Here is a 25746-nt window from a genome sequence, read left to right as displayed (position 1 = left end):
AGGTCCTGGTCAGGAGCTGAGGACCGACAGGAGCCAGCCCTCTCCCAGCCCGAAGACGGCATGACTGCATCTGTGTGTTGGGCCAATTTCTCCCACAGGAATGACTGGAGAGAAACAAGAGGAAGCAAAACAGAAGTAATGTAAACATCTTATTTTAGCAACAAGGTGGGGTTATTCTCTTAGCAACGGAAGACACAACTGAGTCTTACCAAGTGACTCACGGCTGCTGGCTCAAACTAGGTTTCATGACACATGAAAGAGCCTGCTTGACATGTTTTCCCTTGAGAATGACCAGTTTCCTCAGACTATTTTGGTTTTATCCCTGAAAGTCTCATGTCTTGGGAAACTGCTCATTCTTGGGCCACTGGGGTGGCTGATCACTTGATATCATCTCTTCTAGTAGATTCTGCAATCAACTACAAGGTGCTGGTGTGGCCAAAACATAGATTTTAGTATCAGATAGACCCAGGTGAAAATCCTTGTGTGTGCTCTGTGACTTCCAAATTGTGCGATCTTAGAGAACTTACTCATTATTTTAAAATGTAGATAATATTTACCTCATCTGTTTGCTATAAGGTTCTCACCTCGCTTTGCTTCATGTCGCTGGCCCCCATTCTCTACCTCAAACACATGGAGCCCACCTCCCACTGTGCACTTCCTGTCCCCTCTGTCTGGAAGCCGTGTTCTCAGAAGGGCTCATTCTTGTCATTCGGGTCTCTGCTTGCCTGTTACCTCCTCCCAAGGTCTTCCCTGACTCCTCACTCAGGAGAACCTCCCACAATTCTCCAGAGGCTCTCTGTCTTATCCCCATTTTATTTCCTTCCTAGTGCTGAACATGATCTGGAATTGCCCTTTTATTTATAACTACGGTTGGTGGCCTTCTAAAATAGTTTTCCCGAGTCCCTACTTGCTGGTATCTATGTCCTTGTGTAACCCTTCCCCCTGAGTGTGGGCAGGACCTAGGGACTTGCACATGGAATATGGCAAAGTGATGGGATGTCACTTCTGAGATTATGTTCTAAAAAACTGCAATCTCTCTCTGTCTCTGTGTCTCTCTCTCTTTTTTTTTAAATTTTTAACATTTTTATTTTTGAGAGAGACAGAGCACAAGCACACAAAGCACAGAGAGGGAGAGGGAGACAGAGAATCAGAAGCAGGCTTCAGGCTCTGAACTGTCAGCACAGACCCTGATGTGGGGCTCGAACCCATGAACCATGAGATCATGACCTGAACTGAAATCGGACACTCAACCAACCGAGCCCACCCAGGTGCCCCCCTCTCTCTTTCCTTGCTTGGTCTGATGAAGTGACCTGTAGTGTTACAAGCTTGATAGGGAAAATTCTGTTATAAGATGGCTGACAGGACTGATAAGGGAATTCCAGTCCCTGCCCAAAGACTCCCCTTCCAGGTTTTCCTTCCCACCCCGCTTGTCATACTAACAGACTATATATTGTCACCTCTGCTTATGCTCAGGACCCAGACTTCTGGAGAGTGACCTCCTCTGAATCCACCAGTGTAAAGAAACCTCTTGCCTTCCAAGATCTCCAAGTACCACTTGGTTCTTCTGTCGGGTGATCCAGACCAGATTCCGTAACAAGATCTGTAACAACGAAAGGAGAGGTACATGTGGCCAAAAACGGAGGCAGTCTGTAGACAACAACCATCAAGAAGCCGCATGAATGAGCTTGGAAGCAAGTTCTCCTTCAGTGGACCCTTAACACGGCTGCAGGCCCAGTCAACACCCTATTGTGGCCATGTGAGAAATTCTGAGGCAGAAGTCTCAAGCTAAGCCGTGCACAGATTCCTGTCCCACAGAAACCGTGAGGTAATAAATGTTGTCATGTTAAGAACTAAATTCTGGGGAAATTTGTTATGTAGCAATAAATAACTAATACATGGATGTACTGTGGATTTCCTTCTCTGGAAGATCAGCACCATGGCAAAAGGGACCATGCCTAGTTCACTTTGGAATCTGCCTAGAGTGAAAACCCAGTAGCTGGCATATAATAGATGCCCGGTTTTATTGAATGAGCAAACCACAAGGTCACAGGCTACCTACAAGGCTTGCAAGGACAATGAAATACACATTTGTTGAATAAATGAGTGATTTGGTGGCTCTATATGAGGAGGCTTAGGAAAAGAGAGAGACTCTGGGTTGACTTCTATTGAACTATCAAGTGTACCGGTCCCTATTGTAGGCTCAGACGTTGAATGAATTAAGTTAGTAAATGAACAAGTCAGGCAGAGGTTTGGATTAGCAATAGATGGGGAGTGATAGGCTTGGTGCTGAGATGAACTGTGTGAAATGCCAGTAAAATCTCTAGCAGGCACTCAGAAATAAATCTAGCTTTTCACAGAACATTAGGTGAGAAAAATGGTTCACAGAACAGGATATATTTCCCATCTTTAAAAAAACCCACGCATACACACAGGTCTGGAAGAAAACATACCAACATGTTAAGTGCTTCTTGGTGGGTGATAGGATTATACTGATTTTTTTTTCTTTTTGGTTTTCCAGATTTTCTACAGACAGAACAAACAATAAAGATGTTGCTTAAAAAGCAGGGAAATGACGGATTTAAAAGTCAGCCTCGGGTAAGACATTGAAGATACAGGGGTGAAGGTGATAAACCAGTGAGGAGAGGAGAAGACAGTGGTTGCTGAGGACATAATCCATGTCGTTTTGAAAGCACAGTTTCTGGTTGGGCAAGAGAACATACATTTGGTATCGGCTGTCACGGTAGGGCCGCCCTCAGGCCGCCAAGCTCACTCTGGCCCATCCTCACAGCCATTTTTCTCTGAAACATTCTTCAACCTGCCTTTCAAACCCTGCCTCCGTGCTGACTTAGCCTTGACTTTTCTCACACCTGCACGTCCACTGCCTCCTGCCGGCACCCGGCTCTGCCCCAGCCCCCGGGGCTGCCTCACCCGCCACAGCTAGAGGGCTACACCTCCCACCTTTGCTCCCAACACCCTCATGGCAGCCAGTGTGTGAAACGGTGGCTTCAAGACTGCTCCCGCCTTTATCTCCTCCCCCAACGGAGCTTGATTAGGCCCACTTTCCCTCAGGAAGCCAACGTTTTACCTCGGTGTAACTAGGACCTGTTTTTCGAAGTTCTGCTTCGAATTAACCCAGCAATGACCCCTTTCATGGCTGCTGAGGGTTTGGGGCATACTAGTGACTCTGGCGAAATGTTTTTGAATAGTTGTTCAGTAGTTGACATGTACTTGTGTCCGTTAGTTAAAATTCTAGCTTTCTGAAATAAAAGCAATGTCGGGAGCACACACTGTGTTTCAGAACTAGGTTAGGCTCCAAGCAGGCACCTAAGTCCCGTTTGCCATGGTGGGTGGCAGCACACCTATAGGATACAGAAGCCTGGAGGGCTGGGTGCTGGGTACCGCAGGGAATCAGCACTGGATCTGGAGCAACTCCCGGGGCGTAGCCCGAACGGCAGGGCTCCGAGTCAAACCTCTGTAGCCCTCTAGGTCTTTTCCCCACAAGGAGGCCCAGGCCCTGTTGCCCACCCTGGGGTTCAGAGACCTAAATTTCTCCAATTAGAAGAGACATAAAGAGACCGTCTCCAAGCGTGTATCCTGTTGGCTTAACATTAACTGTGCTCAGCAATATCTGGCACCTGCCTTTTAGACACGAGGAAGCCCTAGTTCCCCTTGAGTGGGACCACGTGACCAGTTCCCATCAATGGGCTGTGAGAAGTGACCTGGGGTAAGCTGCTGCCCAGGGGAGTGGGCTGAGTCCTCCAAGCACTTTCTTCCAGAATGCGGGAGACCTCCTGTGGACGTGGCAGTTGTCTGAACGACCCGAGTCACACTAGAGGACCTTTGCCCTGCAGTGTCATCTGAGCCTGTTTGGGGATCAGTTTGTTACTGCGCCCTATAACCCAGCCTGTCGAACGAATACCCAACGAATACCAAATCAATTCTGAATTTTAACCCATTATTTTGATTTAATAATAAAAAATAAATTTAATAAAAAATGTTTTTAGTTTATTTATTTATTTATTTTGGGAGAGAGAAAGTGTGAGCAGGAGAGGGGCAGAGAGAGAGAGAGAATCCCAAGCAGGCTCCACTCTGTCAGTGCAGTGCCTGATGCAGGGCTCAATCCCACAAGCTGTGAGATCATGACCTGAGCCAAAATCAAGAGTCGGATTCTTAACCGACTGAGCCATCCAGGTGCCCCTTGATTTAATGAAACTTGGTCAGTGAAAGCAGAAGGCAGACAAGTGGATCTAGAGCACATGAGGGATTTGGGAACCTGGCTGAAACCAGTACTGCTTGCTCCTTTTCTTTTAATATTGAACTGCACACTGAGTGGTCACTTTCCACTCCTGTGTCGCACCCCACCCAGCCTGAGGCCACAGTATTTGGTGTATCTTAAATCATTTTCAGATTTTCAAAAAGCTCTAGGTCTATAGTGAAAGGATACATATCTGATTGGACAGATGACACTGGGTAAAGTTTTCATTTCTTTTTAATTTCTACAGTAAGAATTTTCCTTAATAGATAATATATGCATTCTATATCCATAAATAATATGTTCTATTTTACTAACATCTTCTCTGGACTCTGGTAGGTGTATTAAATTGCTGAAATATCTAGGTCACACAGCAATGATTATTCTGAAATGTTAATTTGAATTGGTATAAATATTATAGTGCGGTATATGTATTTTAACAAAGTTGTATTTAAAAGTGACTTTTATAATACTTGTCTAGTATTTCAATTAATCATAATTAGACTGGTTTGCATTTTATATGCTGGCTATACAAGTATTTAAAGACATTCTTATGTGCCTTTAATCCTAGCCTGAGTAATTACTACATACCTCATTTTATAGGATTTTTATTAGGGAATGTTTAGTGAAAGTTTCACTTTGCCTTTGCCTTAAAATTATGCCCTTTTATAGCATGATGTAAATTTTATTTGGACTTTAGTATTTGTTGTTAACATGCTTACCTTTCCCCATTGTTAAATAAAGTACACTTTCCCTTCATATTTAATTAAAACTTTGGGGGCAGGGGAGACAGAGTAATAGTAGTACATGCTTATAATATACAATACAAAAGATACAAAAAAGAACATGAAAATCACTCATAATCCACCCACCAGATAGTGTATCATTCCCTCCAGTCCATAGCCTGCTGTATACAACTGTCATATTCATACTGTATTAAATATCCATATTCATATGCCAGCAACTGTCCATACTCATACCCTATATCACTTTGTATCCTGCTTCTTATACTACATATGTCATAGCCTTACAATTGTTTTGAGGCTTCCCAAAATTCTTTCTTTTAAATGTTTACTTATTTTGAAAGTTTGCATTCCTGCACCAGTGGGGGAGGGGCAGAGAGAGAGGGAAAGAGAGAATCCCAAGTAGGTGCTGCACTGTTGGCACAGAGCCCAACACGGGGCTTGATCTCACCAAGTGTGAGATCATGACCTGAGCCGAAATCAAGAGTTGAATGCTTACCCAACTGAGCTAAGCAGGGACCCTGAGGCTTCCTAGAATTCTAATATCTGTATGTACTATAATTTATTATTATTTTCTTAAGTAAGCCCCACGCCCAGTGTGGAGCCCAATGTGGGGCTTGAACTCATGATCCTGTGATCACGACCTGAGCTGAGATCAAGAGTCCAACACGACCGACTGAGCCACCCAGGCACCTGTATTATAATTTAAACATCCCTGTTGTGGAACATTTATTTTCAACTCATCACTATTGTAAACACTGATGAATATACTCACACATCACTTGTGCTAGGCAGAATAATGATTTTCCTGCATGAAAGAAGTCCACATCCTAAACCCTGTAACCTGTTAAAACACAAAAAAGGAAGAAGGAATAAATTAAGGACCTGGAGATGGGGGGGATTATCTGAGTGGGCTCAATCTAATCACATGGCTTGTTACAACAGGAGAATCTTTCCCAATTGAGATAATAGAAAGAGATGTAACAATGGAAGCAGTGTCAGATGCTACATTGATGGCTTTGAAGATGTAGAAAGGGGACCATGAGCAAAGGACTGTGGGTGGCCTCAAGAAGCCAGAGAAGGCAAGAAAGAAAGCAGTGTCTCCCTTCAAGCCTCCACATGGGAATAAATATACTGTTCCCAAAATGATTTTAGCTCAGTGAGCCTTGTGTCGGGTTTCGGACCTTGAAAACTGTAAGACAATAAATTTGTGTTGTTTTCAGCTGCTAAGTGTGTGGGAATTTTTAATGGCAGCATTAGAAAACTAAAATTGGATTTTTGTGCATGTCTTTTACTATTTTTCTTAAGAGTTGATTTCTACAAGAGTCTTCAAAGTCCCTAATGTATATTGCCAATGAATTTATAATCACATCAGGAATGGGTAAAAGTGTTCACCTCATTTGCCCTCACCAACCCTGAAACTTAATTTCCTACGTATCCTGCTGTTTCATTGAAATTGATGATAGTCATGATACCAAATACTAACAGCAGCCAATTGAAGGTTTACACTCGCTCATTCAATGCTCACAACTCTTTGAGCTATGTTACCATTGCCATCCCCATTTTACAGAAGAGGAAATTGAGACATGGAGAAGGAAGGAATGTGGTGGAGCTGGAATTAGATCCCAGGAAGTCTGGCCCCAAAGGGCATGCTCCTAAGTGAGTGCTCCAATCAAATCGAAGGCCCTGAAGGGAAGGGTCAGTTCTCCTCTACCTCCTTCATTATGCAAGTGATTATCAAGTTTTCCCCAGTATTACTTTAATTGTGTGGCCATGGTTCTCTCAACCACAGAATAACTGGAATATTCTCTAATGATTAAGACTCACTTCAACTGCCAGATCACTGTGAACCACCCCCACCCCATTCCTTTACACTCACTATTATAGATCGGATACCACGCCAGGTGCTAGAGACAACGGTGAACCAGACGGAGGGAGTGGGGGCTGTATTAGGTCTGATGCCATAACACAGACCCTTAACAGAGTCAGGAGTCCAGGCCTCAATGCCAGCAGGAGAAACAAGGAAGAGGAAGTCACACCCTTCCATTAAGGGCACAACCGGAGTTGGCATCTCCTGTGTGCTCACATGCCCCACAGCCAGTGCTTTTAGTCTTAGGGCTCAGGATAATCTTCCAGTCAAAGTTAAGACTTTTGTTTTCTCTTGTATATAGTGGAATAAAACCTTACTTTGGTTTCCCACGTTTTCCTGATGGAAAATTGGGGGGATCAATGAAAGTAGAAAAATAAATTAGATGGACAATCATCCTGAACAGAATGTACATCTAACATCTCACACTCTTTCCAGTGTGAGTTTTGAATTGGACTCTGAAAGTGCTTTGGGCCTTTTTCATCTTAAATTATTTTTACGTGGTATGACAACACAAAACACGCCATTTTAATCATTTTGAAGTGTGCAGCCCAGGAGTACATGCACACTGCTGTGTGGCAACACACCAGCCCCTCTCCAAGTTTCATCTTCTCAAATGAAAACCACACACCTTTGACAACTCCCCTCAGCCCTGGTAAGCCTTTTACTTTCTCCAGGACTTTGACTGCTCGAGGTACCCCATGGAGGTAGAATCGTACACTAATTGTCCTTTGAGTGGCTTAGTGCATTTAGCATAGGTTTTCATGGTATACCCATGCTGTGGCATGGCTCAGAACTGCCTTCCTTTTCGAAGCTACATGTCCCAGTGTACGTCTGTACCATGCTTTGATTACCCATTCATGTGTCAGCAGACACCTAGGTTGTCTTCATCTTTTAGCCGTCGTGAATGATGCTGCCGTGAACATGGGTGTGCAAACATTTGCTTAAGTCCCTGCTTTCAATTCTTTGGGGTCCATAGCTAGAACCTGAATCACGTTAACATTATTCAACACTGGATGTGGGAGATCACCTTTACCCAAATCAGGATTCTAAGTTGGCAATTTCAGTAGTTTCTAGAGGCCATTAGTGCCTGGAGGCGGCCCTTACAGAAAGGCAGGGCCGGGTTTACAGCACACTTGTCTTCTTTGTCCCAGGCTCCTGAAAACCAGGGCAAAGAGAAACTCAAAGCAAACACAGCCAGCACACCCCTCAAAACTCTCTCCTATTGAATTTCCAATAAAGACAAAATGCAATGTAAAAATAAGACATTTTTATTAAAAGTTATAAATGGTTTCAGAGTTGACACATGTACATAGAAAATTCCACCATCTTATGGATTTCTAAAATCACCGGCAAACAGATACAAAGCGGTCTGGCAAACAAGCATCGGCCACCTAACTCCCGGGTTTTCGTATTTGCACTGAGCCCGCTCACTCAGAGGGAAAACACTTACCCGAATGTCCCTGCTGCTGCTCTTGCCCCCAGACTGGCATGGCGGAGGGGAGGGCGCGCTCTTGCTATACTGATCGGGCAGAACGGCGCTAGGCTCTCCACCTCCACCCAGTCACCATGGCCGCCGGCACCGGAAGAGTCACCCTCCATCCCGAGCAGCGTCTGTCCGGGCCGTGAGCAGTCTGCTCAGCTGGCCTTCCCAACCCGCCCTTTTCCACAGTGGCTGCGCATTACAGCCCATGGAGAGCATGAAGCAAAATCCGGATGGCCTGAGCCACAGGCCAGCCCAATCAGAATCTCTGGGAAGGTCACCGGATAAAGGTCACCTCTGAAGTTCCCTGGGGGTTGGGGGGTGATCCTGCAGCTATGGAGAAACATAGCAGCCCTTTCTTTCTCAACTCTTACCTTCTTAGAAGTCTCTCTTATTGTGATTTCAAACACTGCCAGACACACTTCTGAAATTATGAAGTTAAGCCACATGGATGCTTAAGTCTCTACCCGTGATTTGGAACGGGTTTAAAAAAACAGAGCGCCCGGGTTTCATTAAAAAAATTTATTTTCATATAAAAGTGCCAAAATATCCACCAATGTCATAATCTATCTCAGCAACCAGTTTACGCTAGTAATCAAAACACAAGCCTCTTTATTCACATTGTTTAGAAACCAGCCGCTTTTCACACATTCCCACAGTAGCTGGAGTCTCTGGACAGCGGGAAGCCTGTGCCCCTATCTGCCGCCGCAGTCCATATGTCCAGGTTCATATAGGCACGGAACGGGTTAAAGCCCGGGTAATACTCCTTGCACAGGACAGCCTGGTTTTCCATGTGAGTCGAGTGTTCCGTGGTGGGGCTGACGGGGCAGCAACTTTCATATACATCACTCTGTGGGGCCCAGATGGAACCAAAAAGTCCAGACATTGGAGACAAGCTTCGGGTGCTTGTGAGGTAGGGCTGAAGCGCACATGAGGAGAGAGAAAAAAAGAAATGTTTTTATTTTTTTAAAATATTCATTTTTGAGAGAGAGAGGAGCAGAGAGAGAGGTAGACAGGATGCGAAGCGAGCTCTGTGCTGACAGCAGATAGTCGATGCAGGGCTGGAACTAAGAACTGCAAGATCATGACCTGAGCTGAAGCTTAACTGAGGCTAGGCATCTGGGCTACCCACGTGCCCCAAGAAATTTTTTTTTTTTTTAAAACAGAAGCCTTGGGCACCTGCGTGGCTCAGTCAGTTAAGCGTCTGACTTCAGCTCAGGTCGTGATCTCTCGGTCATGAGCTCCAGCCCTGCATTGGGCTCCGTGCTGACAGCTCAGAACCTGCTTCGGATTCTGTGTGCCCCCCTCTCGCTGCCCCTCCCCCACTCATGCTATCTCGCCCTGCCTCTCAAAAATAAATAATTGTTTAAAAAAAAAAGAAGAATAAGTGTCTTGAGTAGATGTAAAAGGAAGAAGACGCAGGGTTTTTAGGCTCAGAAGGGTGCTGATAGGCAGGAAGCCCTTGGAACCCAGTCACTGACAAACGGGACTTTCATTCATCTCTGAGCACAGGTGAAAAGGTCAGCAGGGCCACATAAACACAGTTGTGTCGCAGAGGGCTTCCTGGCCCCAATTCAATTTTATCTATAGACCACCATCTCTTAGTGTCGTTTGGGATGTCATTTTCAATCAGAGTGGCTAGCCTGGCTTCTGTGATCTAAAGGAAACAAGCCAGGCTTTGGCTGATTTGAACCTAATTCTGAAATTAAGGGAGATCTGGATTAAAGCAACACCTGAAAGAACCTGGAACTGCCCCGGGGTCACAGCACTGACCGGAGAATTGAGGAGACCAGCATGTCCCCAGGCAGTCGGCAGATTGGGCGGGGGACTCCAGGTAGACTGAGGGTTGTGATCCATAACGTCTGTCTGAATTTCTGCAGGACAAGGGAAGCCATTGGGGTAATTCATGTTTTCTACAAAGAATGGGAGACAACACAGGTAAACATTTTTATGGCAAGACCTGAATTCTTCCTCTTGGGCTGAAAGCTTTCAAGGTCTTACTATATTGACAAGTCAAAGACAGGTATAAAGTCACCCCATGTGAACCAGGAGGGCCGTTACACTGTCATTCTCAAGGTTAAACAGATACACTACCTGGGAAGCCCTTGGCAAGGAAGGCTGATGTCCTGTATTTGACAATTCGATGGGAATCTTTCTAATAAACACTAATGCAGATTGGAATCGTGTCAAACTTACCAGTCCTCAACATTTTCCTTTATTACCCGTCATGCCAACCTCACCTTCTGAACCCTAGATATGTTTTTCTCCTATGCACAAACACTTGTGGTAAAGTTTAATGTACCAATTAGGCACAGTAAGAGATCAACGACAGTAACTAATAAACCAGAAAAATTATAACAATATACTGAATAAAAGTTATACAAATGTGCCCTCTTTTTCTCTCTCAAAAGATCTTATGGTACCGTAGTCACCCTTCCTGTGATGATAAGAGGTCATAAAATGTCCACGTGAGATGAGGTGAAGTGAATGACAGGCATTATGACATGCGTCAGACTAGTATGGACCTTCTGACAATACGTCAGGAGTCAGGGGAGGACCATCTGCTTCTGGATGGCGGCTGACTGCAGGTAACTGGAACCGGAGAAAGCTCATGGGGTGCTGCTGTCATGAACATGAGGCTCACAAGCACAGGAAGAGAGTTCCCACAGCACCCCCCCGTGGTTAGCATGGAGCAACACATGTATCAAAATCCTGTGAAGTATAGTTAATATACTGCTTATACCTTCTCTGAAAAGGCAGCCTAGCTTGAGAAATCATGATCTGACTAGAATGTAGAATAAGAACATTCTGCAGTTTATCTTCTTGCATAGCTCTTATTGTTTGTTATTATCGATGCTTGAGCTCAAGCATCTGCAATTTCTCCGAATTTCCCCTCTAGCTCTTCCTTCTGCAGCACCTCTCAGGGGCAGAAGCGTCAGGACCTGCTGAGGAACAAGCCCATAAATGCAGCCATTTCACACGGGGCTTGCCTGCCTCAAAAGTACAGCAAACATCTAAAGACTCAGCCTCCCAATGGATGATCTACAATCTTAGGTCCACATAAATCCACATGACCGAGTTTCACTAAATGGCAAGAGTTAAACAGATTAGGGTTATCTGTAGAAGCCCCTAGATATCCAGGTTTAGAGCGTCTTTTGAGGCCATGTAAGACTATACACAGCAGGCACGCACAACTGAACCCACATGGAGCCACTCAGCAGCTTCCTGGAAGGTTGTTCTCCATGGTTACTCACTATTAAAGGCACATTCTTAACAAACAAATAACAACAAAAAACCAAGCTCATGAATACAGAGAACAGACTGGTGGTTGTCAGAGACAGGGTTTGGGAGCTGGTGGGGAATGGGGTGTATGTGAAATGGGTAGAGGTGCTCAAGAGGCACAAACTTCCAGTTAGAAGATGAACCAGTCCTGGAGAGAGAATGTACTGCGTGAGTACAGCTGACAACACTGTATTGTGTATTTGCAAGTCACTAGGACAGATCCTAAAGGTTTTCGTCACTAGAGGAAAAACATTTATAACAATGTACAGGGACAGATGGTAACTAGACTTACTGTAGCACCCACCTCCCAACATATACAAATATGGAATCATGATGTTGTACACCTGAAACTGACAGATCGTTCTATGCCAATTATATCGAAGTTGTTTTCAAAAAGGTACACTCTTTTGCAGTTAGTGCCGTAGACAGACTTAGACCTTAGACTTCCTGCTTTGACTTTCTGAGAGGAAAAGAATGGCACTGGGATTGTTCGAATAGCTTTTACCTTCCGGAAAGGCATTGTAATCGTTCAGTTCCAACGGACAGTACACACTGGGGAACTGGCCTTCACAAGCTGCGTTCCAATCAATGAAACTGCTACAAAAAACAAGAGGTGTAGTCTCAGAAATAGGATGTCAAAAGGTCAAGTAAAGAAAGAGGAAAACAATCTTATTGCCCAGCATCCTAATCACTGCTAATTCCTCAATTTTGGAAGATAAAAGGCATACTTTCTCAAGTCACGGGATCAAAGACTTGCTAACTGAATGCTCAGCATCAATGACACAGCCTTGCAAGGCTGGACACTCAGACTAGGAGCACACTTCCTTTATAACCAGGTTTGTTAAGTCAAACCGGAGGCAGGATCCAAGGCCGTGGCTTTATGAGCATTCTGGAAGAGCAACCGTGCTACCCTGAGGGTCTCAGCAAACACCTGACGGTGGTGCTGTAAAATATCTCCCTTTGCTCAGAGCAAGGCCAGCACTCACCTTATGTAAATCACAACATAGAGATTATGATTCACAATAGATACTTCAATCCCTATTACACTGTATTCTCATTATAGTTAGGAGGAAGTAAATACTGCTGTAAGAAGCTGAACCCAAAAAGAAAACTTCAAATAGATTCTGGTGATTAAACACAGATAACCAACATTTTCTCAAGTTTTCATAATTGAATGTCATTAATATCCAACAGCAAAATTAAGAAACTGCTATAATGTAACTACATCGCAATACTCAAATTCTTTGATCTTTCTTAACATTTTAAATGTGATCGTGATGAATGCCATGGAAAAATGGAAATCTTTGCTCTGCTAGGTGGTAGGAATTCTGAGTGACTGTTTTTCAGACTTGCCTCTCTTAATAGATCCATCTTTCCAACTTAAAAAGAAAGATAATTACGTGGTCCACAGCTTGTTATTTTTATTTCTGTCCATGTTTGTCTCAACCCATACTTTGTTATTTTCTTCACTTCACTTCACAAGGTGACTCCAAAAGGCAGATGGAAACATCCAGCTAAGGTGCCCTAGGAAAGCAGCCTGGCCCCCAGTCGTGTAAGGCCCATCTAACAGACTGAACTCAAAGGCCCAGGGTGAGCCCTTAGGGCAAGCAAGGCAAGTCTCCAAGAAGACAGCGTACCTATTATGCACAGGGGCAGGGCCCTGCATCACGCCAGCCAGGCTGCTGTCCACGGGGCAGTTGTAGCTGCTCGTCACACACATGGGTTGCGCTGGCCACAGGTCTCCAGGTGGGTAAAGACCTAAGAAAGAGAATAAGGCCTCTCAGTCTACTTTCTTCCCCCTCGGCCTTCATTCTGCCCTCCCTGCAGGACCAGGTCAACTTCCCTTCTCTCCTTCTAAAAAACACTCCCTGAATATCACCCACACATGCTGACCACTTCTGCCTTCCCAACCCCCTTTAGGATATACTTTCAAGACACGAAGTGGAAAGATGGCTTTAAACTTTACACCAGACAGTATAGGGCTGTCTCCTGACATGGACTACAAGATCACTGTGATAATTCAACAAGTATTTGAGGGCCTACTCTCTGTTAAGGTCCCATTTTAGATGTCAAAGACACAGCGGTGGACAAGTTTACATTCAAGTGGGCAGAGACCAACAACAAACAACAAAGGAAGAAGGAGAGTATGGCAGGTGGTCTAAGTGCTATGCAGATAAACTATTTATTTAAACTTATTTTTTTACTTATTTTTAAATGTTTATTTGATTTTGAGAGAGAACGTGGGTGGGGAGGGACAGAGAGAGAGAGAGAATCCCAAATGCACAGAGCCCAAAACAGCGTTCAATCCCACGAACCATGAGATCATGACCTGTGCCAAAATCCAGAGTCAGATGATTAACGACGGAACCACTCAGGCGCCCCAACAGCAATTTTTTTTAAGTTTATTTATTTATTTTAAGGGAGAGGGGAACACAAGCAGGGGAGGGGCAGAGAGAGGGAGAGAGAAATTCGAAGCAGGCTCTGTGCTGTCAGTGCAGAGCCCGATGCAGGGCCCGAACTCACGAACCAGGAGATCATGACCTGAGCCAAAATCAAGAGTCAGATGCTTAACCAACAGAGCCACCCAGGCGCCCTCCCCACCATAGCAGTTTTAAAAAGGGCAATGAAAGGCCTCACTAAGGAATATCTGATGGATGGAAGATGTGAATGAGGTGAGAAACCAAGGGTGGTGGGAGAGGCTCCAGGCAGAGGGAACAGCACTTTCTGTAAAAGCTCCTGGTGAGTTCAGAACAGCAAGGATACTGGTGTGGCCAGCAAGGAGAGTAGTGGGCGAAGAGGTCACAGAGCTGAAGGAGAGCCAGAGAGCACAGAGTCTGTGGGTCCCCCAATTTAAGGATGTGGACATTTACTCTGGATGGTATGGGGAGCTGCTAGAAGGTTCTGAGCTTAGTGACTACCGAGAGACAAGTCTCTACCAGTTTGTCACATTTCTGTACATCTTGCAGCCAGAGGCCCTGCATGCCTTTATTCTGGACTATCTTCTCAAGGATGTCTAGTAAACAAAAGCCTTGCAACCTCTATACAGTCTCCCTCTGGAGCAAAGGGCCGGCATGCTTACTGCCCATTATAAAACATATGGGTTCCCTAAGCTCAGGGTTCCTTCCTGTGACACAACCCAGTATGTACGTGGGCATCCGTGTGAGACCAAGGGGAACTGACATGAACATGGTGATGTTCATGCAGTTGACTTGGCTTCAGCCCTCTCTCAGCTTTATATGCAGGAAATGGAGGCTATCCCTCTGAGGAAACTTTATCTCCCACTCTACTAGCTGAAGCAAAGCTGCTGGCGCTATGCGGCCCACCACTCACTGAGGTTTCCCTAAGTGCGCAGGCCTGGCTCACTGATGGTCGGGCTAAGTTGAAAGCGGATAGTGCCCACTGGGCTGCAGTAGCCATCCACCCCAGCACCCACATAGCAGCGTCGAAAATGAACATGGCCTCTCAAAGCCAGCTCTTCTCTTGAAGAACTGAGTTGTGCTTTTACTGACATAAGCTACTGGCGACAGCCTAGCTATTGGGCTGTCCCCTGGAAAGCTACCACCTGGCAGATTAAAAACACTTTGCCTTGGGGTTGTGAAATGTGGGAACAAATGTTGGCTTCCAATTAAGTCATCGGAGCCACCCGGGTAGGGTATCTTGGGGAAGGTGGCCTGCGATCAAGCCGCACACCCAGACCAGTAGCACTGCTGCCTGTCACACCGGATGTGGGAGCACTGCCAACATCACAGATGCACACAGGGAAGTTTCGGATGCAGGGCCACTGCCAGCCAGACTCTCACAGCTGCCTCAAGTTGGGTGGGCCACATCACACTGAGCACTGCTGTCACCCACTCCTGGCACAAGGACCATGCAGGAGCCTGAGCCCCGTCTCCAGGCTGTTACTGCTGCCTCCCCACTGCTGACACATTTCCAGTTATGGAGCTGCTGTTCCATCCAACCAGCCAGCACAGCCACATCACTCCAGCCCCCGAAAGTAACCCGATCAGGACAGCTATCCCCACCAAAGCCACTCAGCAGGGGGTTGAGAGTCAAGGCATTTGATGGACCGTCTGCAGTCCCTACCACCCAAAGACACCTGGTATTGCTGGGCTTGGAACAGCCTCCTCCGGTGTCAACCCAAACAGGTTTCTGACCCTGCCTCCCCATCTCCTCTGGTCTACACACCTGTGTAAGGCAGTGTGGTACTAACCGGAGCTGTGCCCAGAAAGGGATTACCAGCCCTCGGCTACTTCCTGGGTACTAAATAGGACTAAAGGAGTGTGGGGCAAGTGGGATCTGGAGATCTGTTTTGAACATCCAGAATTGTGCCCTGACCATTTCTAAACATGTGACACCTGTTTTTTGCCCTAACAGCAACCCTAGGCTAAGCTGGGGGGTAGACACTGTGGTGTCAGTCTAGCCCAAAGGGGGCTGAGTGGGTTCATGCTTAATTCTGGTACAGCCACCTGGATTCTCTTGTTGGACTAAAGGGATCCTGGACCATATGGAGACTGACCATGTGGATGGATACACTGCTCACAGAGTCCCCTCCACGGCCCATGCAAGCCCAAGTGGGGGAACAGGCCTTGACCTGGGGTGCCTGAGTGGCTCATTTGGTTAAGCCTCCAACTTCGGGTCAGGTCATGATCCGAACTCACAGTTTGTGGGTGTAAGCCCTGTATCGGGCTCTGTGCTGACAGCACGCAGCCTGCTTGGGATTCTGTCTCTCTCTCTTTGCCCCTCTTTCCCGTGTGCGCTCTCTCTACATAAATAAACATTAAAAAAAAATGCCTTGATCCTTCTGGACAAAAGGTGGTACAAATAGGGGTTTAAAAAAAAAAAAAAGCCACTGTTACAGTTAGAGCTCTTGTGATAAGACACAGCATTCTGTGGTGATGGAGCAGGAAAACCTCAGCACCCGGGGAGGGAGCACCGAAGGTCTCAGGAGGTGCAGAGCACAGGAGGACAGCCACAATCCCTCTTTTTCAGATTTGCCCTTGGAGCCTGTTTCCGGGATGATGTTCTGGTACAGCTCTTCCAAACTATTGTAGGGCCTTAAATGTGACTGCTGTGTCTGCCAAACTCTATCACACAGTTCTGACCTCAGTTGGTCACCTTCTCCCTTGACATTTCCAGGGGACGGGTGGTCCCCTGCCCCCTCGGTGCAAAGTACTTGAGCATCTTGGCTGTCTCCTGCCTTCACTGCCATCATCATCACTCAGCCATTCGTGGGATGGATGGATGGACAGATGCCATCAGCTGGTGGTATTCATCAATGGGACAGCCTGGGCTATCTGCACGCAGCAGAACCTCCACAAAGAAAAGACTAAACACAATTATTCAAACTGCATTGGGAACCCAAAGGTTTACCAGCCAGCCAGGCCACATTCGAGAGACACTGGCAACCTGTGTTCCCTCAATGATGCGCATCCCACTGCTGGGGTGGAGGGCAGGGGCCGCAACTGTAAACGACACTTCCCAGGGCAGTGTATGTGTCCCTAGGACAGTCCCTGGTGGTAACTTGTGTCTCCTGAAAGCCCTCAGTCTTTCAGCTCAGGGGTGGTCAGAAGAGAGCTTCAAATGTCTAAAGAAATAGCGCCAATAGATCACATAGCTTTCCTATAACTGTGGAGACCTTTCAAAGACGAGGTTGCCCTTGGTTATTCAGGGAGGTGTCCTGGAAGGATAACTTGTTGTTTATGCACATTCTGTTGGCGGTAATCACTATGAGGGAGCCATCCAATCAGCACAGATGGTGTGAAATTTGTCTCCTAACATTAGCTGAAGTGATCCAAGATACCACAACACCAGCTTGGCACTGGAAGGCGCTCAGGTCAGCTTTAACTCACTGGCCAGGTCGGGGAGACAAGACTCACCCAGACGTTTTCCTACAGGTCAAGGTGTGATTATCATCATAATCAAATTAAACAGATGTGGCCCCACCTTCTGTCAGTCAGAGTAATCGAGAACCATTTAAGGAGTGATGTGCTCCTTCGAAAACGGACCAGAAACCAAGGCTACACGGCAACAAGGGTGTGTATATCCTTCAGAGATAATTTTCTATGGGTCTCTCACTTTTCTGTACTTCTGCAAACAGGAAGCTAGCTGCCTAGGTTCCGACCTATCTTTCGAAGGATGTTTGCTAAGCAAAGCCTTAGGAGACAGAGATAAGGTCTCTCTTTGGAGCAAGGGGCAAGCTTCTCCAATGTTCAACAAAATAAATACAGTGTTTCCTGGCTATTATAAAACACTTGGGTTCCTTAAGCTCAGGGTTCCTGTCCCGTAATGCACCCACAGCTCGTGCCGGTGGCCATCTGGGCCCACCTGCATCACCCCCGTGGGACTGCAGGCAAGGACCTGCCATAAATACACCAGATGCATGCCACTTATTGTGCTAAACATCCTCTGCGTCTGACCCAGAAGTCTCCTGCCCTCTGCCAACATCTATAAAAATGTGGTAGGCTAATTGGTTAACTTGTAAGTTGGGTAAACTTCTCAGATCCTCCCCAGTTCTGGACAGAGACAGGCTATGACTTATGTTAACTTGGTCACTGTGGCTGCCAGGTTAAAAAAAACATGGTAAGACAGTGAGGGATGTTAACTAGACTTACTGTGATCATTTTGCAATATATATATATATATGTCAAATCATCACATTTTACATTGTATATGTCAATTAAATCTCAATTTAAAAAGAGAAGATGAAAAAGAATTTAGATGGCAAGGGGAGAGCAGATGCAGGGAGACCTGTCAGGAAGTTATCGTGACAGCCCAAGAGAGAAACAATGGTGGCCTGGACCAGTGTGATTATGGTGGAGGTGGGGAGAAGCAGTCAGGTCCTGGGTATGGTTGGAAGGCAGAAGATGAACAGGGTAAGACAACAGATCATGTGTGGGCGACAAGAAAAACAAGTCACAATTTCTGGCCTGAGCAACAAGAAAGACCAAACAGGAAGGCTGGAAGGTGAGCAGGAGTGAGGGAGGCCGCGCACTCCGTCTGGGACACCCACTGCACCCCCAAGTACAGATGTCAAATGGCGGTTTGCTGTAAGACAGTAGCGTTCGTGAGAGAGGCCCAGGCTGAAGGTGCAAATGTGGGAGTCATCAGGGCAGAGGGAACACTTAGGCTTTGCAGATGGATAAGACCACCGCAGGAGTGGTGGCATGACAGGTTGGGGGGTAATGAATCGGGAACCCTAAAACTTACGGGCCGGAGCAGAACGTCTAAGGTCTGCAATAGGGCACCATGGAGACGGAGGACTGAGAAGTGAGTGTGAGGCTTCACAGCAGGGAAACCACTAGGGCCCTGCAGACACTGTCTGGGGGAGTGGCGGAGCACAGCCATTTCAAAGGAGAAGAGGAGGAAAGGAATCTGATAGCAAGCAAAGACTACTCCTCTAAGAAGTTCCCCCAAAGAGAGGCACAGAGAAGTAGCTAGAAAAGGGGGTCAAGGGAGAGGGTTGGGCTGTTGTTTTTTCTTTTTTAAAGATGGGAAGTATCGCAGCTGATGGAATGACTCCTGGGGAAAACCAGCTGATGGCAGAGGGGATGCGCAGTGGAAACGAGAGCCTTGGGGAAGAGCGGGGCACTGGTAATTCAGTGGGCTGAAACAGGACAGGGGCAGAAGATGGTGTGACTGGTGGTACCTGGGTGGGGCAGTGGGAGCCTTCCGAAAGCCTCCAACTGTCTCTCTCCTTCCCAGGGAAACACAAGCAAGATCAGCTAGGAGAACGAGGCAGAAGGCATTGGAAGTATGAGCACAGAGGAGGAGACAGATGAGGGCCACAGCCACGGGGCCACACAAATCAACGGGCCGTGGACGTACAAGGCAGTGGCTGTTGTGGGTGCTTCCGCACACTGTGCTCCAGCTGGCAGCCAGCAGAGAAGCTGTAGAACTGGGTGGAACCGTGACTGTGGTTTTGCAAGGTGTCTGCCGTGAAAGGAGGCGGCAATGGAGCGACTGTAACAAGGATGGGGAACCGCGGCTGGGCAGAAAGCGGCTGTGGGAGGGAGGGCGGGGGCAGCAGGAAGGGGTGGGGCCGTGCTCTGCAGACAGTCACTGTGAGCAAGATCTAATTCTCCAGCAACCCGCGGACACAAGTGAGGACTATAACAGATAGTTCAATAGTGATTGCAGGGGGGCCTGGATGTCTCAGCTGGCTACGCATCTGACTCAATTTCAGCTCAAGTCATGGTCCCAGGGTTGTGGGACCATGGTTCCCTCTCTCTCTCTCATGGAGTCTGCTTAAGGTCCTCTCTCTCTCTCTCTCTCTCTCGGTCTCTCTCTCCCCCCGGCTCCTTTCCCCATTCTCTCTCCCTCTAAAATGAAATAAATAAAAATAAACAAAAGTAATTGGAGATTATTAACAAGAACAAGGTAAAAGGCCCTTGAAACACACACACATGCAAAAAACCACAGCTTCAGACCCTAGACGAAAGACCTGACAACAGATATGCACAGAATTCCATTCTAAGGTGTATCTGACAGTTTTTATTTTTCCCCGTCAACTAAATCTTATCTTGTCTATTACCCCAAAGAAAAAAGACAGTACCACCTAAACCTTGCCTATATCTTGCTTCAGCAAATTACTGAATTTAAGATTGTTTTAATTCGGGGCACCTGGGTGGCTCAGTCGGTTAAGCCTCCGACTTCGGCTCAGGTCATGATCTCACGGTTCGTGGGTTCAAACCCTGCGTCAGACTCTGTGCTGACAGCTCAGAGCCTGGAGCCTGTTTCAGATTCTGTGTCTCCCTCTCTCTCTCTCTCTCCCCCTCCCCCACTCGTGCTCAGTCTCTCTCTGTCTCAAAAATAAACTATAAAAAAAATTTTTAATTGAAAACACTTACTTTGTTGGATTAGTAATTAAATCCAACTCACAAATAATTTATTTCCAATGACAAGTCAATAATAGCAAGTCCAAAATGTATCCAAATAACAGCACAGAAGCCTGTGCTTTCAGAGTCGGCTCCAAAGCGTAGAGCAGTTTTCAGCTCTAGCATCATTTATATGAGCAAAAGTAAGTACATGCATTAGAGCTAAATGATGGCATGGGAGCGAACACCAGGCTTATCCTGCCACGCTTCCTGACCCTAATCACGTGGGAAGCAGGCACTAGAAGAAAACAGGAGACACGGACAAGGGTCAAGAGAGGTAAGAGAGAACTGAAGAAGAAAAATGAGGGAGACTGGAGTTACCGTCCTGCAGAGACCCCAGGAGGGAGCCGGGCTTGGGTTTCCCTCCCACCCGCACCATTTCCACACCCCTGGGCCGCTGTCCTCCCCACCTGGGCGGGGCGCAGCCTGCGGGAGCTCAGCTCCTGGCATCAGGTCGCTTACAGGGAGCGAGGCTGGTCGCGGAGGCTGGGAGGCCAGGTTAAGGGGCTTCTAAGACATGAGGAGGCGGGGAGGACAGGGAGAGAGTGGGGAAGCAGAAGGAGGCTAAGGTGCCGGGACCTTCAGGGCTTGTCACAGCCTTCTCTAGTTATCTGTCACCTCAGACAGGAAACGGTGAGCCACACACAGCGGGAGTCCCCTGCAAAGTGCCCTGTGTTCTGCTGGGGCCACAGGGCACCTGCGCCCTGGCTCTAAGGAGCGGGCAGCTCAAGTCAGAGGCCCCTGATGATGCCGGGCCCAAGGGCAGGTGCATTCTCATGCACAAAAGCCCAGTGACGACTTGAGCAAGAGGGCACTGGGCACAGCCCCGGCCCCACCCAACGTGCTTGTCTTGGCAAGCTCCCCGGCTGCCGTCTGCGCCACGAGTGGGCGCCTCACCTTTATCTTCTTCGACACCCGCAGGCCCGGCAGGAAGGCTGGGACAGGGAGGTTCTGCGTACTGTGGGACATTATTCATGTTTCTGTGGAGACAGCGAGAGAAGGAGGATCTACTCATTTCTTCAGTACAGGACAGACCAAGTTTTTACAGAAATTCTTCCCCCACGAAACATAAAATACTTGAGACACAATGGTCCACGGCCAGAAAAGGCTGAGGAAGAGTAAATGCTCAGGACCCAGCAGAGCCTTTTTTTTTTTTTTTAAATAAACAACAAAACCAGTTTCCCTACGGTAGCTAAGGTAACTGCCGGTTCACATCTGCCCACCACCGGCCGGCAGCAAGCAGTAATCCCTAGTTAACTTTCTACCCCTCGCAAAGCAGTCCACAGACAGCTTTCCCTGTCCCCTTTGCGGACTTTCCTTCTTTACAACCCCACCAATTTAGTTTTACTGTCAGCCTCCTGTCCTCTCACAGTGTGACCAGCGCCTAAGGAAAGGTGATCACGTGCCCACTCTGAAAGCCACGGCTGGCTGCGTCCCCTCCTCTTCTCACACTACTCACTGAAAGCCACTTGTTGATTCGGTCTCGTGTGGCAGCAAGCATCACACATGGGGTATTTGCTGGGTTCTTGCAAACTTCCCTAAGTCATGGGCGCCCGGTTTTATTACAAGTCATAGCAAAGCGCAGATGACCTCTACCCCTATAACAACTGCAGCTTCTCTGTCTGCTTTCAGCAACGAGATGTGTTCTCATGTGCTTACATCACTGGCAGCACCGGGGACCCCAGGGGTCATGAAACGTTCTTCGGAAGGATCCTGCCTCCTGAATGATTAGCAAAATTGGACTGTACCTCCTCACATCCTTAAAACATTTTCCTATTTTCACCCGCAGAACCAAGTACAGAGCAGCAGCAAGCGACCGGAGAAGCAGTACGTGAAACACCCTGTCAGTGCTAGGAAACTAGGAACTCACGCGGGATTGCAGATGTTATGAGAAAGATTCAAGGAGATGGGAGTTTCTGAAGGAAAGTCATTTTGGGAAACGTTGTCTCCTGCAGAAAAACAAAAAAAATTATTGTAAGGTTTTACACGTGTAATTCAACTGTGCTGTGTATTAAAGAGCAAACAGCTAATATCACCAACCCCTAACGGGCAATTTTCTACTTTAAACTGATTTTCACATCTTTAAAAGATCTCTATTGTAGGGCCACCCAGGGGGCTCAGTCAGTTAAGTGTCCAGCTTTGGCTCAGGTCATGATCTCACGGTTTGTGAGTTTGAGCCCCACATCAGGATCTCTGCTGTCAGCACACAGCCTGCTTCAAATCCTCTGTCCCCCCTCCACTCCCATCTCTCACCCGCTTGCACTCCCTCAAAACATAAACATTAAACAAGTCTATTATATTTATATTTATCTTTTCACTGGAAACTTACTGAAATTCAACATTTAAATTTATGAATTTTGGATTAACGGTGTTTTAATTTTAGATAAAAGCTGAAACCATTAGTATTACATAACTTTCTCAGAGGAATTTTTCTGATAAAAGAAATCTTGCTATATAAATAGATCCCTGCAGTTTATAAAAGTAAGACATGTTCACTGTAGGAAATCTACGAAAATAACCATAAGTTTAAAGAAGAAAAACAGGGGCGCCTGGGTGGCTTAGTCGGTAAAGGTCCGACTTTCGCTTAGGTCATGATCTCACGGATCGTGGGTTCGAGCCCCGCGTCAGGCTCTGTGCTGACTGCCAGCTCAGAGCCTGGAGCCTATTTCAGAGTCTGTATCTCCCTCTCTCTCTGACCCTCCCCTGCTCACGCTGTCTCTCTCTCCCTCTCTCTCCTAGAAATAAATAAAAATATTTAAAAAAAAAAAAAAGAAGAAAAACAGAAGTCACCTGCAATTATACACTGCAGATGCAGACAGATGTCCGCACAATCTCTTTTATAAAGTGTACGCATACATATAAAATTGGGTGCACGCTTCATATACATGTGCCCTTGTGGTCTTTTACACCATTAATTACGCTGGGTACATGTCTCTGACAGTATGTAGCCCTTAGACAACTTATAAACTCCATATTAAGCCACCGTACAGCAACACCATCAAATGCTTTGTATCAGCTTGCTCTCTCAGCCTTCCCCCGAAGCAAAAGCTGCATTTCTATTTTTGTTAGTAAGTACTGATTTTTTAAAATCTTGCGGTTGCATCATCAGGCAAACTCTGTCCTCAGTGGTGGATGGAGCTGTGCCTGGTGAAGGCTGTGGAACTCAAGCCTGCTCGGGCCAAACACACCTCGCTGTCAAAGCGCGTGTGCTGGCCTGCGTTCATCTGAGCCTGCGTGTCTCCACGCAGGCGACCATGTCCCCCAAAGGGGGCAGGACTGCCGGGGTTGTCCGGGATTGAGAAGATCTTATCTTTTTAACCCTAAAGCACAGTACATAGTAATGAACACTGCCTATCAGTGATATTAAAATTTTATAGGGAGTCATTAAGAAAACTGTCTCAAAAGGCTCCTGGGGAGGGAGCGGATAACGAAAGAAAGGCTGAGAAATGCAGCCTGAAAATACACGTGGGTGCTTTGTGTAGGCTTTTATGGCCACTAGGGCCCTGGTCTCTCAGACAAGACCTTCTTTTATAGGCCTCACTGCCGGTGGGAGACAGAGAAGAGAGGACAGTCTGGACAGGCTGCTGAACGGGATGGTCTGTGGCTTGAAGAAGCCTGTTGAGGGGGAGGGTGTGGGGAAGACAGGGTTGAAGTAAACTGGGGTGTGGAACAAGCTGCCGACCTCTCTGTGTCCAGGCCCTCGCATCTCAGACCGGCACTGGGACTCCGGCCCTGCCCTCGCAGGGTTACTTGGGAGCAGTGTGAGTGTGACTGGTGAACAAAAACCTCCCAAATGTGAGTTTCTCGATCTCACCCTTACACAAAGACTAAGCTGAAGTAACAGTGAAAAAGAATGAGCTCCATTTTTAAATAGACATGGATCTTCAAAATAACACCAAGGGAAAGAAGCAAAATGCAGAATGAAATACTGAAGTATGATATCCCCTGTGGAAGTTAAAAACAACAATTCTATACTTTGCTGACAGACATATAAATAAAAGATAAAATATGGATGAAAAGAACACATGCCAAGTTCGTGACAGTGGACGGTGACTCTCGAGGAAGCCAAAGTGGAACAGACTATAAACCGTTATTTTAAAAAACACCCCAAACCCGAGGGTAAATATAACAAAAGTCAAGAACAGTTAACTCCCAAATCCCCAAATCTTTCAAAAATAAGAGAAGGCCACAACATTCATAGCAGCATTATTCACAATAGCTAAAAAGTAGAAACAAACCAAGTGCCCATCAACAGATGAAGGGATAATCAAATTGTGGTATGTGCATGCACTGGAGCCTGATTTGGCCTGAAAAAGGAAGGATGGATGAACCCTAAAGACATTATGCTAAGCGAAATAAGCCAGACACAAAAGGACAACCACTGTATGATTCCACTAGAGTAGTCAAGTTCATGGAGATGGGAAGTAGGGGTGAGGCTTCCAGGGGCTGCAGGGAGTGAGGAATTGGACAGCTATTGTTTAAGGGTACAGAGCTGTGGGGCGCCTGGGTGGCTCAGTCAGTTAAGCATCTGACTTCGGTTCAGATCATGACGTCACGGTTCGTAAGTTCGAGTCCCATGTCAGGTGAGACCCGCTTCTCTTCTCTCTCTCTCTGCCCTCCGTGGGATCTCCCCCCAGATAAACAAACAAACAAATAAAGGTACAGAGTCTGTCTGGGGTGACGGAAAAATGTGATGGTGGTGATGGTTACATAATATAAGTGTACTTAACACCCCTGAACGGTACACTTAAAAACAGCAAATTCTGTGTTACATATATTTCACCTAATAAAAACATGAAAGTGAAAAAATAAAGACAAAAGTTCTTTGAATTGTTTCAAAGACAGACATTAAAATTATGATGATGAAGATGATGATGATTTAAGGAGAGGGGAAGAAAGGAGGAAAGAACAAAAGAGTGAATGAAATCCAAAGGGAAGCAAATACTCCAATCTGCAGGCCTGCATGTGCTCCAGGCCCTGGAAAACAGAGCCAGGTCTCGTACTGGGCTAGACGGCAGGGCGGGAGGCAGAGGAAGGACGGAGGGAGGACAGGGAGGAGGGAGGACAGGTTGAAGGGAGGGCAGGAGGGAAGGCTGCAAGGAGGGAGGACAGGGAGGAGGGAAGGCAGGTGGGAGGGCGGGAGGCAGGGCAGGTGGGAGGGAGGACAGGGAAGAGGGAAGACAGGGAGGAGGGAGGGCAGGTGGCAGGGAGGGCAGGTGGGAGAGAGGCCAGGGAGGAGGGAGGCC

The 25746-nt window shown here is 46.8% G+C and overlaps 1 protein-coding gene across 2 annotated transcripts in view; it reads right to left on the bottom strand.

The window, feature by feature from the left end:
* Window positions 1-8852: 8852 nt before the first annotated feature.
* The window catches only part of TMEM131L (transmembrane 131 like), a 172334-nt gene continuing 155440 nt past the window's right edge, over window positions 8853-25746 (bottom strand). Inside the window, exons 30-35 of one of the 2 annotated variants that reach the window (XM_039234344.1) lie at window positions 22371-22449; window positions 21398-21480; window positions 13265-13385; window positions 12133-12224; window positions 10119-10258; window positions 8853-9264 (exon numbers count right to left, since the gene is read on the bottom strand). In XM_039234344.1, coding sequence (XP_039090275.1) covers window positions 8989-9264; window positions 10119-10258; window positions 12133-12224; window positions 13265-13385; window positions 21398-21480; window positions 22371-22449 — 791 coding nt within the window. In that variant the 3' untranslated portion in view covers window positions 8853-8988. The remainder of the gene's footprint in view (window positions 9265-10118; window positions 10259-12132; window positions 12225-13264; window positions 13386-21397; window positions 21481-22370; window positions 22450-25746) is intronic. The other variant, XM_039234345.1, reaches the window with a different exon arrangement.

The sequence above is a fragment of the Hyaena hyaena genome, unplaced genomic scaffold (genome assembly GCF_003009895.1).
Source record: "Hyaena hyaena isolate Hyena2069 unplaced genomic scaffold, ASM300989v1 scaffold_89, whole genome shotgun sequence".
Taxonomy (NCBI): Eukaryota; Metazoa; Chordata; class Mammalia; order Carnivora; family Hyaenidae; genus Hyaena; species Hyaena hyaena.
The sequence above is the reverse complement of the archived record's forward strand: the minus strand, read 5'-3'. Positions and strand labels throughout refer to the sequence as shown.